General features: G+C 41.8%; 1 protein-coding gene across 1 annotated transcript in view; it reads left to right on the top strand.

Annotated features, from left to right (window-relative positions):
- LOC148314295 (voltage-dependent calcium channel gamma-2 subunit-like) overlaps window positions 1-16,389 on the top strand; it is a 35,042-nt gene extending 18,653 nt beyond the window's left edge. The window contains exons 2-3 of the mRNA XM_088287702.1: window positions 3,234-3,317; window positions 16,211-16,389. Coding sequence (XP_088143828.1) covers window positions 3,234-3,317; window positions 16,211-16,389 — 263 coding nt within the window. The remainder of the gene's footprint in view (window positions 1-3,233; window positions 3,318-16,210) is intronic.
- Window positions 16,390-18,344: the final 1,955 nt, after the last annotated feature.

Genomic DNA, 18,344 nt, shown 5'->3' on the forward strand with positions numbered 1-18,344 from the left:
ATGATGATATGCGAAGATATTTAGGTTAAATGAAAATATGTAAGATAGTTTGCTAAGATAACAATACAGGAATATATGTCGCTAAAATGATGATACAGGAAGATGCCGTTAAAATGATGATAAGTGGAAATGTTGAAAAAAAAATTCCCTAAAGATATATGCTGGTAAACTGGGATATGGGAAGATATTTTGGTAAATTGACGTTCTGGGAAAATCTGCACATTACTTAAACAATGATACACAAACAACATAAAAAGACATGAAAAGGGTGATACAGGAAAATGTGTTGCTGATATGACAATATCAAACAATAATGATATTGAAGTTTATGCAATGATCAAAGCGATATATGTACTACAGTCTAAGGAGATTAGAAAAATAGGTTGGGATTCTAAAGATGCATGACGACGCAATCTAAAAACAATCCAAAGTGTATAATGTGCTGCCGTTGACTTCTTTGGTGTGTGCCCTGCATTGCTTTGCGTTGCATTAGAGCGAATAGCCGTCCTCCACCTCCAGTGTGGGTGCAGAGCCGTGTGACGATCATCACCATATCAGTGTGCTGTTAAATAATGCACATGCTATTAAACATGGAGCACATGCGATTATTGTGAGGCCCACCAGGACACGGCCATCATTCACTTCTCCTTTTAGCCTTTTCCTCTCAATGAATTACACCAATGCAATGAGCCCTTGGTGACCCGAGCTAATCAGAGGGCAGCGTATTGGCTGACCCCTGTGCTGTTAAAGACGTGTTAATGTAACACAGCAGTAGGCGTTCTCTGTGAGCAATTAACATCGCTGAAGCATCAACGTGATACTTTTATGTTTTTCTGTATCGGCATTTGCCGATGTAGCTTCACATGTTGTTCGAGCACACTATCGTCATGCGCTACCATTTCAACAGTTACATTGGGGTTTTTTGCATTATATCTGAAAGTTTTTGTAAAATAATTTCAAGTATCTTCTTTATATAAATATAGCTTTCCATATTACAATTTTTACAACATAACTTTGACTAGTTAACGTTTCAGCAAAATATCTCCCATTATTGTCAATTCCTGTATGAGCATTCTGCCAAATATTAAAACGCAACTTCAGTTTTAGGTATTGTTTTAGCAACATATTTTCAAGCATTTTAGGAAAGTATCTTAATCTTTACCAAAATATCTTCACTTTAGCAACATATTTACTATATTATTTTATTATTTCTGCCATTTAGGCAACGGATGTTCATGTAGTATCATTTTATATATTTCCACACACAGTTTTATGCAAGCTTGAGAATATACTGCTGCAGTCAGTTTGTGTTCAAAGATACTGTTCAACATCAACAGGCTTCTTGCCTGGATGTAATACGCTAATCACAGAACACTACCACTAAATATTATGCTGGGTTTCATTCGAAATCACCACAGTTCTTAATAGATTGCCTGGACTGCAAAGCGATTTAATTCACAGTGACACATAAAAAGCTCAGCAGGAGATTTCCATCGTTAAAAAAAAAAAAAAAAAAGGACCATATGATGTCATGTTTTAAATAGATGACTCAGCTTTGTTGATCCATCATCCCCAATACGTCTATTCATCTTCATCTTATTTCTGGACTTCCTTTGTAGTGCTCATGACAAAACATGGCAGGAAGTGTAGTCCAGACATCGTTCACGAGACACAATATTAGTTACTCGCTGACTCCCAATCAAGGCCCGTTTCCAAAGGCCATAAAGTCATCATGCATCCTTGTTGTTTAGCAGCATATTCATACAAATCATCATTCTAGTAACACATGTTGATGTATCATATTTTAATTTTAACTACGTCTTTACGTATTGCATCTTCATTTTAGCAATATATCTTCTATGGTCATTTCAGTGAAGAATGTTCGATACCACTTAAATCAGACCGATACCAGTAAGAGTGTTCACTAATTGAGTAGTCATTAATACAGAGTATCTCTAGACCTCTTAATTTAACACAATGACAAAATTTTAACAAAGGCCTTTCTTTCGTCGAGGTGTCAAATGTCCGCCCGCATACTAATGTTGAGCAGGACAAACTCAATGTCAGATTTTCGCCTACGTATCTGTGGTATCAGCTCCCTCCTCGAGACCCTGATAGCTTAAAATAAGGGCGGTATTGGCCCGATACAAATACTTGGTATTGGCACTCGCCCAATCCAAATTTCAGCAACGAATTTTCCCATAATTATGGCAATACATATTCCCGTATCGGGCGGCATGGTGGCCAGACTGGTTAGCACAATGGCCTCACAGTGAGAGACAGCAGAGATTGTGGGTTCGATCCCGGCTCCGGCCATCCTGTGTGGAGTTGGCATGTTCTCCCCGTGCCTGCGTGGGTTTCCGCCGGGTACTCCGGTTTCCTCCCACATTCCAAAAACATGCATGGCAGGTCGATTGAACACTCTAAATGCCCCTAGGTATGAGTGTGAGTGCGGATGGTTGTTCGTCTCTGTGTGCCCTGCAATTGGCTGGCAACCAGTTCCGGGTGTCCCCTGCCTACTGCCCGTAGATAGCTGGGATAGGCTCCAGCGCCCCCGCGACCCTTGTGAGGAGAAGCAGTACAGACAATGGATGGATGGATATTCCCGTATCATCATTTTAGTAGCATCATTCCAAATTGTTGTTTTACCACAATCCTGTAATTTTATTAACATTTCTTCCTGTGACATCATTTTTGCAATGTATCCTCCCACATATTCAACTTACATTTGCATGTTTTTCATCTTAGTCACACATCCTTACATATCGCCATTTTAGTAAGCTATCTTTGCAGATCATCGTGTTAGCAACCTATCCTTACATGTCCAATTACAAGTACGACTTATGTCTATCAAGGCTAGCTAAGGGCTCTGTTTAGGAAGGCTTATAAAAACTGCTGGCTACTTTACTTCACCCTCCTGCTCCGCTCTGCTTATATGCACTGCTTGTCCTAATTCTTATTTAATAATGAATTGAGCTTTTCAAAAAGCCCGCAGGATTAGCTCTAAGCTGAAAACACGTCTGTAGGATCGTGATGCGGGTTGAGCAGTGTGACGAAAATATATTCGCACACGTTGAACTAATGATACTATGCGTGATACGGTGTCTGTTTACAATGTAAACAGACACCGTATCACGCATAGTATCATTAGTTCAACATGTAAACTTTACATGCTGTTTCCTTGATTCGTTTATTTGAAGTGCTCAATTACATTTTCTTTTTGTGTGTGTCAGGTTCCTTCAAAGGCATGTGCAAACAGATAGATCACTTCCCGGAGGACGCCGACTATGAGGCCGACGCTTCAGAGTACTTCCTACGTGAGTCCAACCTGAATTGTATTGGGGGGGTTTCAATGTATCGTCTACTAAGAAGTATATCTTCGAGGTATTATTGTTTTCCGAATTAGCATTTTACCAGAACATTAGTATGTATCGCCATTTTAGCTACATGTCGCTATTTTATATAGCGTATTTTTTTATATTTTTTGATAGGTTCAGGCCAGACAGCGGCTTTTGTTGGCTGTGCAACTACATGGGTAGCGTTGAGGAGAGAAAAGAACGGTTTCATCCAACAAACATACAGATTGAATATTGCTGGTCAATCCGGTGGTTGAGTTACCCCGTTCCACCCCCCCCCCCCCCCCCCAAAAAAAAAAGCGTCCAATCATGATAACGCCGCGGGAGAGACGCTAACGTCAGAGGTTTATTCAAAAATCGATAGCTGGCAAATTTACTTTTCAAATGCGCTTATTATGGTCTTATTTGTCTCCTTCTTCTTCATCTCTTTCTTCTTCTCCACAATGTGCCCAATGTGTCTTGCTTTGTGTTAATAAAGTCAGCCAATCTCACACACGTCAGGCTGCCAACTGCACTGCTTTATTCAACTTCTCTGTCGCAACAACTCCGCATCTCACATAGTATAACATTTCACTCACCCTGTAACATGAGCCAATCACCTTCGTGTGCACTTCCGGGACCACACGGAAAACATAAACGCCAAGAATATTACCCAATGCAAGTAAGTACGCACAGTTGGTAGTGGCACTTTTGACACGTCCAGAGGTGATTTTGGTTGTTTGTCGCCCATTTGGACCACATCAAACGCCCGAGTGCCGATTCGTGGGCCGGACTAAAATCTACCTTTGTCACCACCCGCCCCAAAAATGGACATGGGGCCGGGCCGTAGGGTCGAACCGTTCCGCCCACGGGACGAACTGTCCAGCTCTGGTTATTACTTTGGCTGTGAAATGCTATCTTGGTTGACAGTTCAACAACTGTAAACAAGTCAATACACTTACCACAGACGCCAACTTCCTTGTGCTCCTTTTTGCTTGTCCCGGCAGCTATTGGAAGTTGGCTATATCGATAACTACTCGGTCCCACAGACCGCAATGATATCGTAACATTTGAAATGTTTCGTCAGAAACGCTCAGCTCGCGTTTAGTCTGACCACGGCATACGGCATTACAATTTTGATAATATGTAATCATTTGTAAGCATAATAATTTGTAAATTAGTTGATTTATGCTAGTCTACTACATTTTTCATGATATTTAGAAATGGAAGCAGGAAGCAGTTGTAGTTCCTGTGTGACAAAAACATATAAAACTCCTAGTGAGTAGATACAGATGACAATGAGAATGCAAACGTGAATGTGGAAGTAAAGAGGGACGAATGTCAATTAACTCATTCAATACCATTGACGGATAAATAAGTCAAAATCCATTTGTTTTTTACTGGGCTGGTTGTGAATGAGTTAAAGACGACAAACTGATGAGCCGAAATCCTGTCTTTGTCATTCATTGCAATTAAATGTGGATTTATTACATACTGCATAAGACGTTTTGATTTTGGAGCACGGTGTACCACATAAAATCAGTTCAAGGTCAGTAAGGACAACCAGAATAAGGCGCACTGTTGATTTTTGATGAAATGAAAGGATTTCAAGTGCGACTTATAGTCCGAAAAATAGGGTATGAATTTTGACGTATCATCGTTTTAAAAACATCCTGAAATTTTAGCATCATGACATTATATATGAAAGGTACCCCCAATAATTATGTATCATTTTGACCACTGTTACCTTCCGACGTTGTGATGGACAGTGGTAAAAATCAACAGACCTTGTGAGAAAACTTTTTCTTGAATTTTTTTAGGAAGTCCAAAGTGAGTTCAGAACTGTCAACAATGACCACTCAGTGTGGACGAGTCAAACAGTGCAAGACCATAAAAGGGCAGTAAGGACTGCGTGACAGGAGGGTAACGTTTGGGGAGGTGAAGGGCAAGGAGAATGGTAGCGAGGCTGTCGCCGTCTCCCAGAGGCCCGCCAATTAGGACACTTTGGTCTATAAATACTGCCAGGCGGCTGCGTTATGTGGGTCAAACCTTCTCTCGTCCTCCCTGGCGTCCTCCCTGGTGTCCTCCCTGCCCATCTGTTTGTACATCCCCGTCGAGGCCCGACAGCTGGTCCACGGCGGGCGAGTGGCGGGGTGGATAAACGAAGCGACGGGCATGAGCGGGATATATGGCACGGACAACAATGCGGGCGTCCCTCTCGTTTGCTAGAAATCAGAAATGACAGTGAGAAATTAGAATTTTATTTTTATACAGTGTTCTCTCGCTACTTCATGGTCATTGTGGCTGCAGTCTATTGCTGGGTTTTCATTTAAGCGCATAACATCTATTGCGGGTCTATTATTCTTCCTTCTGAAATGGACTGTTCCAATTGTTTTGTTTTTTTTTTAAGAAAGAAAAAAAAAAAAAAACGAGACCATGAACATGACAGCTCGTCACCCCTCAAATTCCTGTTCCATCATTTGCGGGTCGGTTCATAAGATACGCTTTGAGTGAACTGCTTCACCCAAACACGTCAGTTTTTCAAACTGCACAGGAGAAAATTGAGTACTGAAGTACAATAAAAGTAAACAGTTGGAAGCGCGAGCTAATGATTAAAGGCTGCGTTCAGAAATTAATGTCAGCATTATTTAGTAACATATCGGTTCACATGTCATTTTCAGGACATATCTTCACATATCGTCAGTGTAGCAACGTGTCTATATTTATCATCATTTTAGTAGAGTATTAGTGTATTGACATTTTAGTTAAATCCTTATGTATCATCATTTTAGCAAAATAGTTTCCGATATCCTCTTTTTAGCGACGCAGCTTGAGATACTTTCACTGCCATACTTCAAATGTCTTTTAAAACATTGCCTGTAAGTTTAAAATTATTTCTGCTCCCATTATTTATAATTTGGAGAAAAAAAACTCTTCGAAATTCAAACTAATCGAAAGCACCCAGCGTTCGAGAACCCATTGCGCTCGACCTTAGAGGTTCAGCCTTCATGTCTTTGGTCATCTTGCGTGTCAAGCGAGTGCATTTGGTGTCCGCTGACCTACATTGTGCAAAAGCAGATGCACTGGAAATGCTGTAGGGAAAAGGCACAGAGAGTGTGACAGCCGTCCTTACTGCTACATAGCTGCAGCTTCAATCTAAAATTGAAGAGAAGAGAGCAGAATTATTTTGTTTTCTTTTTTAGTTTGGTGTTATCATGCTCCCGTGAGCCATCTGTGCTAAATTGCTGTCATTTACTTGTATTACCATATATAATATAAGGCCTACATTTTGGTCACTTCAATTTATGAAAGTAAATAATGCAGTTGACGTCTTCAATGGACATTATAGATGTCCCTGTCCACACATCCAGTGTGGAGTTAAACAGTCAAGTAAATAGTTCCTTAAATGTATCTGTGAGCGAGCCCTTCGGAATAATGATATGAAATAGTGATGTCAGAATTGAATACATTTACATAGCCACGCCTCCACAGCAAATTATTCCGGCCATGACTTGCAAGCCAGGCTGGAGGAAGATCCGCAATTTTCAAGTGAATGTAGCCACTATCAAAACAAAGCTGAAAGCTAAGCAGAGCTTCAAGGTTTATGCTAATTGCCAATAGCTGATAGCCTTCCCAGCGTTGCCTTCTGATGAGTAGCGCATTGCAATGTTTGGCTAAATTAGCGAAATGTATGCTGCAGGCGCCACATGTAAGGATCTTGACAACAGTGGTCCTCAAACAAGAGCCACCTGAAAGAAAACATCTGCATTTATTACTGCTACAGCCGACATTTAAATACTGCATTTTATGGACTATAAGTCGCACCTGTATATAAGCCGCAGCTGTTTAAAAAATAAAAAAATAAAAATGTTGTTTACTGCATGTACAGAACGATTTTGTACTGTAAATGCACAAAAAGATCCAGTAACAGATTGTTAAAACAGTGCTTTTTAACACAGCAATAACTTTGCTAATTAAAACAGAACAGACACAAGAGAAAAAAACTGAACTAGAGAGCACCCCTACCGGTGAAAGAAAAATTTACAGAAAAGCCACACCGTTGTATTAGCCGCGTGGTTCAAAATCTAGGATAAAATAGCGGCTTATAGTCCGGAAAATACTGTACTGTAGCGAAATAGGCCAAAGTGGTAATTAGAAATGAGGCAGAGGGGTTTATTCCTTAAAAGTATAATATTACTGTGTACCCTTGCATGTACAGTATATTTCATATATATTTCACATTTACTATAACAGGAATATTTTTGGTCCCAGTAAACAGAGTAATATTTTGAGAGTAAGGTATTCAGCATAAAATTCTCAGACTGAATTTTACATGCATCACGATCCTATAGACGTGTTTTCATTTTAGAGGTAACCCTGTGGTCTTTTTTTTTCTCACTTATTTACTGTGTAGGTTCAGCATTCTCAGAGGTAACCTATTTGCACTTTTTTTTTTTACCTGTACCCCCTTATTCGCAAAATATTAGCGTGTGTTAAAAAAATTATTTTTCTTATAATGTAACTGCTGAAAATCTGTGATTAGATCTTTATAACAATGCCAGATGACCACTTGTATTATGCAGTTATCATGTAATTTGGATTTCTCCCTTCCCGGAGCGTTGTCATCGTCACCCTCATCATCCTTCAGCCTCTCCAAGTGGCTAACCACACACACACCCACACATGCACACACACCTGTCCTGGTCAGATGTGTTCATGTGGATATTATGTAAGCGAGAGCAGCCTGCCTTTCTATGAGCACTGAGGGAGAAACATAGCTCAGCCCCTACGGCACCCACAACACCGCTCCCACCCCCACCACTTAAACCACCACTCCCCTTCAGTCGTATGCAACAGATCCTACCAGCGTAGTCTTGGATTTTTGCTGTATATTCAATATGTTCCCCACATGTCGACAATCAGATGAACACAAGAGAAATTGAATGGTTTCATTTTGAAATAGTGACGTTTTCCGTGATCCCCTACGTGTACACATATACTTTAACAAGAATGTAGACAACCAATGAACATTGCTTTCATCATGACATGTTTTTAAAAAGCATCTAACTGTCCTTCCACCTCCTCCGCTTTACATAATATTGATCTAAATTACCATTCATGTTTTATTTGTTGGAATTTGTCCTGACAAGTTTTTAATCAACATTCATACTTACAAGTTTATTTAGTTTTGTTATGTAAATTCAAGATCACAAACCACTTTTATTGCTGTTTGCTACTTTTGACTTGGAATGGCTGATTAAACTAGAATGAGGATGAGATTTTTTTGGGAGGGGGATACAAATGATGACCATGTTTTGTTTGCTGAATATGCACCATGTTCCACTTGAACTCATTTATTAGGAGCTTTGTCCCAATTCTTAGGTGTACGTATTTCCTCTGGTCTTTTGCTCTCAACGGTTGAGTTGGATAATCCGTGATGTCTTTCACATTAGTACAAATCAGCCTACTTTACTGACACAAATCCTATCTTGACCTTCAAAATGCATCTTAGACGCTAATCTGTCCAAACTGACGTCAGGAAAAATTGTTCTGATACAAGTTTGCCCGATTTTGCTCTGACGTGCACTCGCTTGCTAAAATTAGACTGCTGGATCCTAGTAACATAATGCTACAACTCGGGATGGAGGTGGGGGAGCTTTGGGGGGTCCGTGACATCTGATGGTGATGACGACATTGGTCCAGCTGACGTCACGGCGGTCTATTTTTGTGGACATGGAGGCATATCACCATTTACACCAGTAATGTGGCTTGATAACCACTGGCACACACATATGTACACGTGCACACACACACACATGCACATGACAACCCCCATTCCCCCCACTCCTACACGCACACACATACACGCACACACACACGCACACGCTCACGCCTGGTGGGGTGTGTTTACATGTTTGCTGTGTGGACGATTACATTTGTGACCACGCTGCATAATGTCACTGTCACTTTCAACTGTCTTGCTTCACACTGCAGGTCTAAAACTGCTAACATATAGAAAAAAGGCAGCCAGAGGAAAGAAAGTGCTAAGGAAGACCCAAAAGGTTTTACGTCATGCCCTGTAGTCAGCTACTAGTTCTCATCAGAAGTGATCAAATGCGACCATAAAGCCAGCTATCAAAAAGTGTACAAAAAGTGGTCAGGCAGATCCATAAAGAGTTTACATCATGGCCAGGAGTCAGGTACTATTTCTCATTATAACTGAAGTACTAACAATAACAACGTCACTTCAGAAAAGTGCTCAGGCTAATACATTCAAACGTGCTTGTAAATGCGTTTCAACATATTTTCGAGTACAGCAGCAATCTGGGTACAAAAATTGCCACAGAAACTCAAAAAGCATGAACATTATGTTACCCTTTAGTCGGGTACTATATGAAATCAGGATTATTGAAATACTAATATGTAAAATGCTGGTAAGCCAACATACTGCAACCTGAATATAGAAACCATTTACTCCGTTACTCAGGTAAATGTTGTGTATTTTTTTGTCCGAGTAGTTTTAATTCAACACACTACATTATCCCCTGTAGCCAGATACTATTTCAAATGAGCGTTGATTAAACGCTAACATGTTAGCTGTTACTACAGTACGGTAGCAATTTCCCTGTCTCCCTCATAGCTGTTATGCCGCAATTTTAACAACCACATGTTCTTCTTTGCTGCTGGGCTCTCCCACGTGGGTGGAAAGTATAAGTGTGTGTGTGCGTGTGTCTGCAGGTGTGTGTGGAAGCATGCGTAGGTAGTACATAGTGTGTACGGGAAACACCCCACTTCGGCAGGACCGAACGAGGATGTGGGTGGGCGGCAGATCGATGTGTGTGTGTGTGTGTTTTGTATAAAGAGCACACGCAGAGGGAGCTCCCATGGCGCCCCCCCACTCCCTCTATAATTCAGCCACAATTAAAAGGCTCTCCTCTACCGTAGCTAATGAAACCATAAGTCAAGACCACACACGCACACACACGCACCTACACCCCCCCACCCACACACACACACACACGCACACGCACGCACAAGCACGCCCACACCCCTACATGCACACACACTATGTAGCATATGTGAAGAGGATGAAATAGAAAAGCTGTCGGGAGTGGGAAGTGTTGTGCAACATGCACATTATTATAATTTAGTGTACAACAGTGTACGCACACGGCACGTTCACATTGAGCACAAGGCAAAAAGAAGTGAACCACTGTATTATTAACACAACTCAACTCAACTGTATTTATAAAGCAATTTATGTGACAACCACCGCTATATACAAAGTGCTGTACATGGAGCAAAAGAAAGTCATCCAACAACAAACAATAAAACAAATTAATAATAAAGACATTAAAAAAAACAAAAACAGTAAAGCTAAAAACCAAGTCTCATGTTGAGTGAAAAGCCAAAGAATAAAAATGAGTTTTAAGACCAGTTTTAAAGATGGCAAGCGAGGGGGTTTGACTAACATATAACGGGAGCGCATTCCAAAGAGTGGGACCGGCAACGAAAAACGCTCAATCCCCTCTGGGCCTTCGTTTAGTCCTCTGTACCTCTAATAGCGTCCGCAGACCTGTGGCAGGTGCATAAGAGTGGAAGAGGAGTAAGGTGGGGCAAAGAATTCTAAAATATACAGAGAACAAGTGAAGGGACAACATAGCATGAGTTAGGTGCTCAATCTTAAGAGTACCAATCAAGAGTTGAGCAGCAGCATTTTGGACCAACTGGAGACGCTTGATGGAGGATCAGCCGACTCCAAAATGAAGTGCATTACAGTAATCCAGCCGAGATGTGAGAAAGACATTAATTACTGTTTCAATGTGCTGTTGAGAAAGGAGTTATTTTACTTTAATCAAATGCTTAAAATTAAAAAAGATTAAATAACAGCACCAATTTGCCAGTCCAATTAAGAATCACTGTCTTGGCCGTGGAACAGTGGACCAGCTCAACAGTCTGAGCAGTGTCCTCGAGGGTACGTGGGAGTTTGCCCAACCAGTCTACATGTGTTTTGTGGTCTTGGAGAAGGCGTTTGACCGTGTCCCTCTGGAAATTCTGTGGGGTGTGCTTCGGGAGTACGGGCTACCAAGCCCACTAATACGGGCGGTTCGGTCGCTGTACCACCGATGCCAGAGTTTGGTCCGCAGTGCCGGTAGTAAGTCGGATTTGTTTCCAGTGGACTCCGCCAACTCTGCCCTTTGTCACAGATTCTATTAATAATTTTTATGGACAGAATTTCTGAGGGCAGTCGAGGCATTGAGGGGGTCCGGTTTGGTGGCCTGAGTATTGCATCTCTGCATTTTGCAAGTAATGTGGTACTGTTGGCTTCCTCAGGCCGTGATCTCCAACTCTCACTGGAGCAGTTCGCAACCGAGTGCGAAACGGTTGGGATGAAGATCAGCACCTCCAAATCTAAGACCATGGTCCTCTTTCGGGTAAGGGTGGAGTGCCCTCTCCGGGTCGGGGACGAGATCCTTCCCCAAGTGGAGGAGTTCAAGTATCTTGGGGTCTTGTTCACGAGTGAGGAGAGGATGGAGCGCGAGATCGACAGGAGGATTGGTGCAGTGTCTGCTGTGATGGGGACGCTGTATTGGTCTGTCTTGGTGAAGATGGAGCTAAGCCGAAAGGCGAAGTTTCCGATTCACCGGTCGATCTACGTTCCTACCCTCACCTATGGTCACGAGCTGTGGGTCATGACCGAAAGAACAAGATCTCGGATACAAGCGGCCGAAATGAGTTTCCTCCGCAGGGTGTCCGGGCTCTCCCATAGAGATAGGGTCAGAAGCCCTGTCATCTGGGAGGGACTCAGAGATGAGCTGCTGCTCCGCCACGTTGAGAGGAGCCAGATGAGGTGGCTCGGGCATCTGATTAGGATGCCTCCTGAATGCATCCCTGGAGAGGTGTTCCAGGCATGTCCCACCGGCAGGAGGCCCAGAGGACAACCCAGGACACACTGGAGGGTCTAGTTCTCCCGGCTGGCCTGGGAACGCCTGGGGATCCCCCCGGAAGAGCTGGAAGATGTGGCTGGGGAGAAGGAAGTCTGAGTGTCCCGGCTGAAGCTGCTGCCTCCGCGACCCGACCGCGGATAAGCGGCAGAAAATGGATGGATGGATGGATGGATGTCCAGTTTAAGACACAAGTTTGAGACTATAGGCTTTAGATAAGGAACCAGGAGGCGCAAGTCAGCAGGATGAGGAGTACAAGAGCCACTGGACCAAACTATAACTTCTGTTTTCTTTTCATCGAAATTCAATAAACTTAGTGCCGTACAGGTCTTGATTTCCTCCAGACAAGACAAAAGTGGCCTCAATGAGAAAGCATGTTTTTTGCGCAGGAGGACATAGATCTGAGTCCATCGCAGTGGAAGGAAAGACCATGTTTTCGTAACATGGAACCCAAAAGGAGCAAGTACAATGAAAATAGCAGAAACCGCAGAATTGAACCCTGGAGAACACCCTGTAGAAATAAGAGATCTAGATGTAGAAACTTTATCAATGAAAAACTGCAAGAATCCATTTCACATTGCAGGGGGAGAGTTTGAGCAAATAGGGTGAGAGGATTTAAGTCCAGAAACTATAGTTTTAAATAGTGCATGTGGGTTGTGATGATTAGCCTGAATAAGGTTTGATAAATGTTCTCTTTTGGCCTCTCTTAATGTGATCTGGTAGCTTCGGCAGCAGTCTTTCCAGATTTGAAAAGACATCTGAAGCGTGTCATTAAACCAAGGCTCGGGTGTAGCGTTTGACTGCGTAGTTTTTAATGGAGCCACCAAATCCAGTACGGCAGGATGAGTTCCTCCGTGTTTGAAGAGGGAACACAAAACTCCCAAATGCATCAGCGAACTGACCAGCAGGGGTTGAGGGGTTGAAACTCCGGAGCGGCAAATTTAACAGAAGCACAGGAAAAGAAGACATTAAAATAAACAGTCATGATATCGGATTTCTCATTGTCCATGACGTTTAAGTTTGATTTAAACCATAAGTGAGTACTAGTTCGAAAGTATGTCCTTTTTCATGTGACAGGCTCGTCACATACTGTGCAAAATTAAAAGAGTCAATCAGGCTTAAAAAGTCCTTTGCCAATGTTTTTTCTGGATAACAAATATGAATGTTAAAATCACCTGTTAAAATCATTGTTGCAGTTTTTCATTGACAAAGTTGCTATAGCCAGGGCACTCGTTTCGAACGCCACAATTGACCCCTCTGTACATGTTTGTTGTTCCGCAGTCTTGGATTCCTTTGAGACGGTTTCCTTGTCATTTTAGGATGTGGTTTGTTCCCTCTCACCTCTTTAAGGAGCTTTTCCCGAGTATTGACGAATCAGTTTTGGCCATTATCAACACCAGTCTGTCCTCTGGTGTAGTCCCTCAACTTTTTAAACATACAATGCACACGCAGTTAAAATCTGAACATAAGGTCATGGAGGTTTTCCAGTCAGTCTTATTTTGTTGGCTGCAACTGCAGCGTTGGATACAGGGGACTACAGGGGGCTCTTCTGGCTCGTTTACAGCACCAGATGGGCATTAGTGGTAGCACCCTAAAGTGGTTCAGATCCTGTTTGGCTGGCAGGTGTGTTTGTGTTAACCTAGGGTGCGCTGATTCTCTCTCTGACCCTCTGTTATATGGTGTTCCACAAGGTTCTATTAGGGGCTTTTGCTGTTTTCACTATTTGCTGCCCCTAGGTTCCATCCTTTGAAAACATGAAATTTCCTTCCACTGCTATGCGGATGACTGAGCAAAACAGACGCTTTCACCTTAACTATAGGAAATCAAAACCTGGATCACACTGAATTTCTTTCTTCTTTTGAAAAGAAAACTGTAGTTCTGGTTTTTGGTCCCAGAGGCCCTTCTACTTTCAACCCTGTTGACCTTGCCCCCCGACGTATTATCCGAAGCCAACAATCTGGACATTGGGTTTTAAATGGGACAGTTGTTAGATCGAACTTTCATTTTAGGCAGCTGGCTTAGGTGAAACCCTTTGTTTCTCAACAGCACTTAGAAACAGTACCTCTCAGCTAGATCATGTGACCAGTTTTATTTTTATTAATTATTATTATTTATTATAGTAATATAATAAATATAAATATAAGATAATTACATAATTAAAATTTATTTATTAATTTCACCATATGGAAAGCAGTTTGTGACAGCTCCAGCTGTTGTGAAATGTGCTATATAAATGAAGTTTTATTGTATTGTATTTTCGTACCATCAATTCAAACATAAGAGAGGTGATCAACACATCCCTCGCTCACGCCTTGTGTCTCTAGAGTTGATTGGTTGTTTTTATTCACCTCATGATAAGTTAATAAATAGTATTTAATATTTATATAAATTATTTATATATTTAGAGTGTGGCATTTTTTTTATCAACACTGCAACCTCTACTTTAAAAAAATGTTTTACCATTCACAGCATACAAATTCACGCATGAACTCTTCCCACTAAATTGCTTCTGGCAGCTGTGCTACAAAATGGACTGGAAGTTACCAACAAGATCAAGACCTCCCGTGTGTGTGTGCGTGTGAAAATTGAATCCAAATATGAGGTGTCAAAAAGGCCTTTGATGTTATTGTATCGTGTCAAAATGCAACGCGGAAACAAATTTGATTGAAGCGTTTATAACCTTGCTGTCGTAAACCGTGTGTGCGCTTGTGTGTGTTGCGCACCTTGAAGACAATTTGCCACGACAGCACGTCAATAACGAAGAGGAGATGGGGTTAAAACAAATAGGATGAGGGGAACTGTGTGTGCAGTTGATGCGCCGCCAAGTGTGAGGTCACCTTAAAATGTGATCAGTGAAAGCGGCCGTCGCATACCGAACAGTCTGCGGAGTCAAAAGGCAGGAGTAAAGAAGGCACGTTACTTTTGCCTATTCAAAATTCCCCCAAACCGTCATTTGTCTCTTGATGGTTATTGGAGGTATTTTGGCGCCAAAGTTACTCGTTTTAGTGGGCATTTCTATTGATTTTGATGAAACATCATTTAGAAGGAATTTCCATTATGTAACAATATGTATCAATGCTATATGGGAGCGCCGTTCTTTTGTTTTAGCTGCCGTTTTTCATCTGGATGATTTCAGCAATATGGGGTACCTTGTGGGCAGCACGGTGGATGACTGGTTAGCACGATGGCCTCACAGTGAGACACAGCAGAGGTCGTGGGTTTGATTCCGGCTGGAGGTTGCATGTTCTCCGTGTGCTGCGTGGGTTTCCTCTGGGCACTCCGGTTTCCTCCCACATTCCAAAAACATGCATGGCAGGTTGATTGGACACACGAAATTGCTCCTGGGTATGTGTGTGAGCGCGGATGGTTGTTTGTCTATGTGTGCCCTGCGATTGGCTGCCAACCAGTTCAGGGTGTCCCCCGCCTACTGCCCGAAGATAGCTGGGATAGGCTCCAGCACCCCCACGACCCTTGTGACGACAAGCGGTACAGATAATGGATGGATGCAGTACCTTGTCTTAACCGAACCACACATTTTTTGGGGAGTTAAAACAATTTTTTTCTCTGTTGTAACACAAGCCAGATTTTGAGTTACAATCGAGCTTCAGATAGACAGTGTACTTCATAACTGAACTAAATTTTCAACTTCACACATCATTGCAAAATGGTGAGAAAATCATTGAAATTGATTTAAAAAAAAAAATCAAAAACAACCAAAAAAACCACCTTACACGACAGCCACTTTTTTGTGTTTTGTATTCAGGCCGGTGCTGCCTCGTCACATCCCACTGTTAGGTGCTGCAGTTGACATACCACAACGGGCAAGCTCTTTTAGCCATGTTCGAGAACATTGATAAAAACCTAACTCAGAATTTTTTAAATGATTAAGATTTTGCTATCCCACGACCAGCTGTGTTTATGTGTTTATAGGTGCCGTGCGAGCCTCAAGCATCTTCCCCATCATGAGCGTAATCCTTCTATTCATGGGGGGGCTCTGCATCGCCGCCAGCGAGTTCTACAAGTCGCGGCACAACATCATCCTCAGCGCCGGCATCCTCTTTGTCTCAGCAGGTGAGAACCTTATCGTTATTAATACGACTATTGCGTGATTACAATGTAATGACCCTTTGAATTTTTGTACAAATGACGATAAAGAAATGCCAATACTAGTAGAAGGTAAAAAAAAATAAAACAAAAAGATAAAAGATATGACTCCACAAGGCCCAGAATCCTGGCTCATATACTTGATAAAAAAAACAAACTGAAATGAGATGTAATAAACCATGCTTCACACACTTGCACCAAAGGTAGGTAGAGATCAGTTATGTGGGTATGATTCACAACTTTTGACTATGGAAATGTAAAATAGATGCAAACCGCGATTTGTACCTCAGTGAAAGGGAGCCAAAATTTGGAATGGAGCAGTTATTTTGGAACCTTTTAAAACGTTTGACAATGGAAATGTGTTGTAAAATAAACCAAAGCATGCTTGGCACTCCAATGAAAAGGTACCAGAAATGGGCACAGATCGCTTCTTCAAGCACTTTTCACAATTTTGTAACATGTCTTGGAAATAGAGTAAACCAAACTTCACATCACAATGAAAGGGTGCCAAATATGGTTCCAGATCAAGAAATTTGGTGTCTTTCACAATTTCTGATGTTCTATGAAAAAAATGCATTTAATTCAAGTAGGCTAGATTGCTTTTGCATTTACAGTGGAAGAAAAAAAATCAGACAGCTGCAGCTTATCCAAAATGTTACCATCACAATCCTTACAAATACCAGGAACCTGGAACACATCACACCTGTCCTCAAATCACTAGACCTGTTTCCTATGAATCAAAGACTGTATTTGAAACCTTTGCTTCTGGTCTTTAATGGTCTTGGGCGAAAATGCATGCAAGCTATACGAGTACCCTACTAAGTATCCAGAACACTCAGGTCGTCTGGGACAAGTTTGCTGTGTGTTCCCAAAACCAAAACTAAACAAAGTAAAGCAGCATTTAGTTCCTATGCTTCTCATCTGTGGTGCAAAGTCCACAAATACCTGCTGTCTGCTCAAACTGTCAGTTGATTTAAATCAGGTCTGAAAACGTTTACTGCAGCATTCTTATGAATGGAACCTTTATTCTCTTGTTTTAATCCCCATTTGCACGCTTTTAGCATGACTGACTGACTGATACTTAATGGTCTTGTACATGAAATGTGCTGTCCAAATAAACTTGCCTTGCCTTGCCTCGAATCCCAAATATAGGGTTCCAGTAGTTGGTCAAATTCAGTTGCTTCGGGGTAACCAAATTGCAAATAAAGGCTAAAAAAAAAAGTGTGAGAAGTGTAAGAAGTGTGATTGAGATGTATCTGAGCAAAAAAAAAAAAAAAAAAAAAAAGAGGATCAGGGACACCTTATTTTTAGTGTGTAATCCCAGTGGCTCCTCTTAGCCTAGCAACAGGAGCGAGCAAGGCAGACATTGAGGGTGAGGAAGAGAGAGAGCAAACGCGTGACTTGGAAGGGTTAGCACGATCTATCTGGTGCAGCCCACTGGGCCGCGGCCTAGAACCACACTGCAGAAAAGCTCACATCATGGCCGCCTTTGGGTGTTCTCTGTCTTTCAGAATTAATGTGGAGGCAACGCCTCCCAATGTGCCACCTAGTGGTCGGTGGGTTTTAGTCTTGGAACGATGATTTTGTTGAACTTGTGTAAAAATTTGTGAAAGGTACAAAAATCATTGATCCTACCAATTTATGTCACCCATTCGTTTAGTGTACATTTGAGTTCATCTTGCATTTCCATCTTCTCATCCACCATATATATGATGTATATCTTTCTTTTCCGGTCATGGGTGAGCTGGAGTCTCATCTCAGCTGACATTTGTTTTTTCTGTCCGCTATTTTGTCCATGCATCTATTTCTGGCAAGGGCACTAAAGCACAGATGACCAAAATAGAGAACGGAAGAGTGTTTTTTTTCCCCCAACACTGAACATCCTACAGTGGCACAAAAGAAAATATGTAACAATGTCAGGCCAGGTAGTGCAAGGGGATTTGTTGACTGCTCCAGTTTG

The sequence above is a fragment of the Idiotropiscis lumnitzeri genome, unplaced genomic scaffold (genome assembly GCF_059441095.1).
Source record: "Idiotropiscis lumnitzeri isolate Australia: NSW breed Sydney's pygmy pipehorse unplaced genomic scaffold, RoL_Ilum_1.0 HiC_scaffold_339, whole genome shotgun sequence".
NCBI lineage: Eukaryota > Metazoa > Chordata > Actinopteri > Syngnathiformes > Syngnathidae > Idiotropiscis > Idiotropiscis lumnitzeri.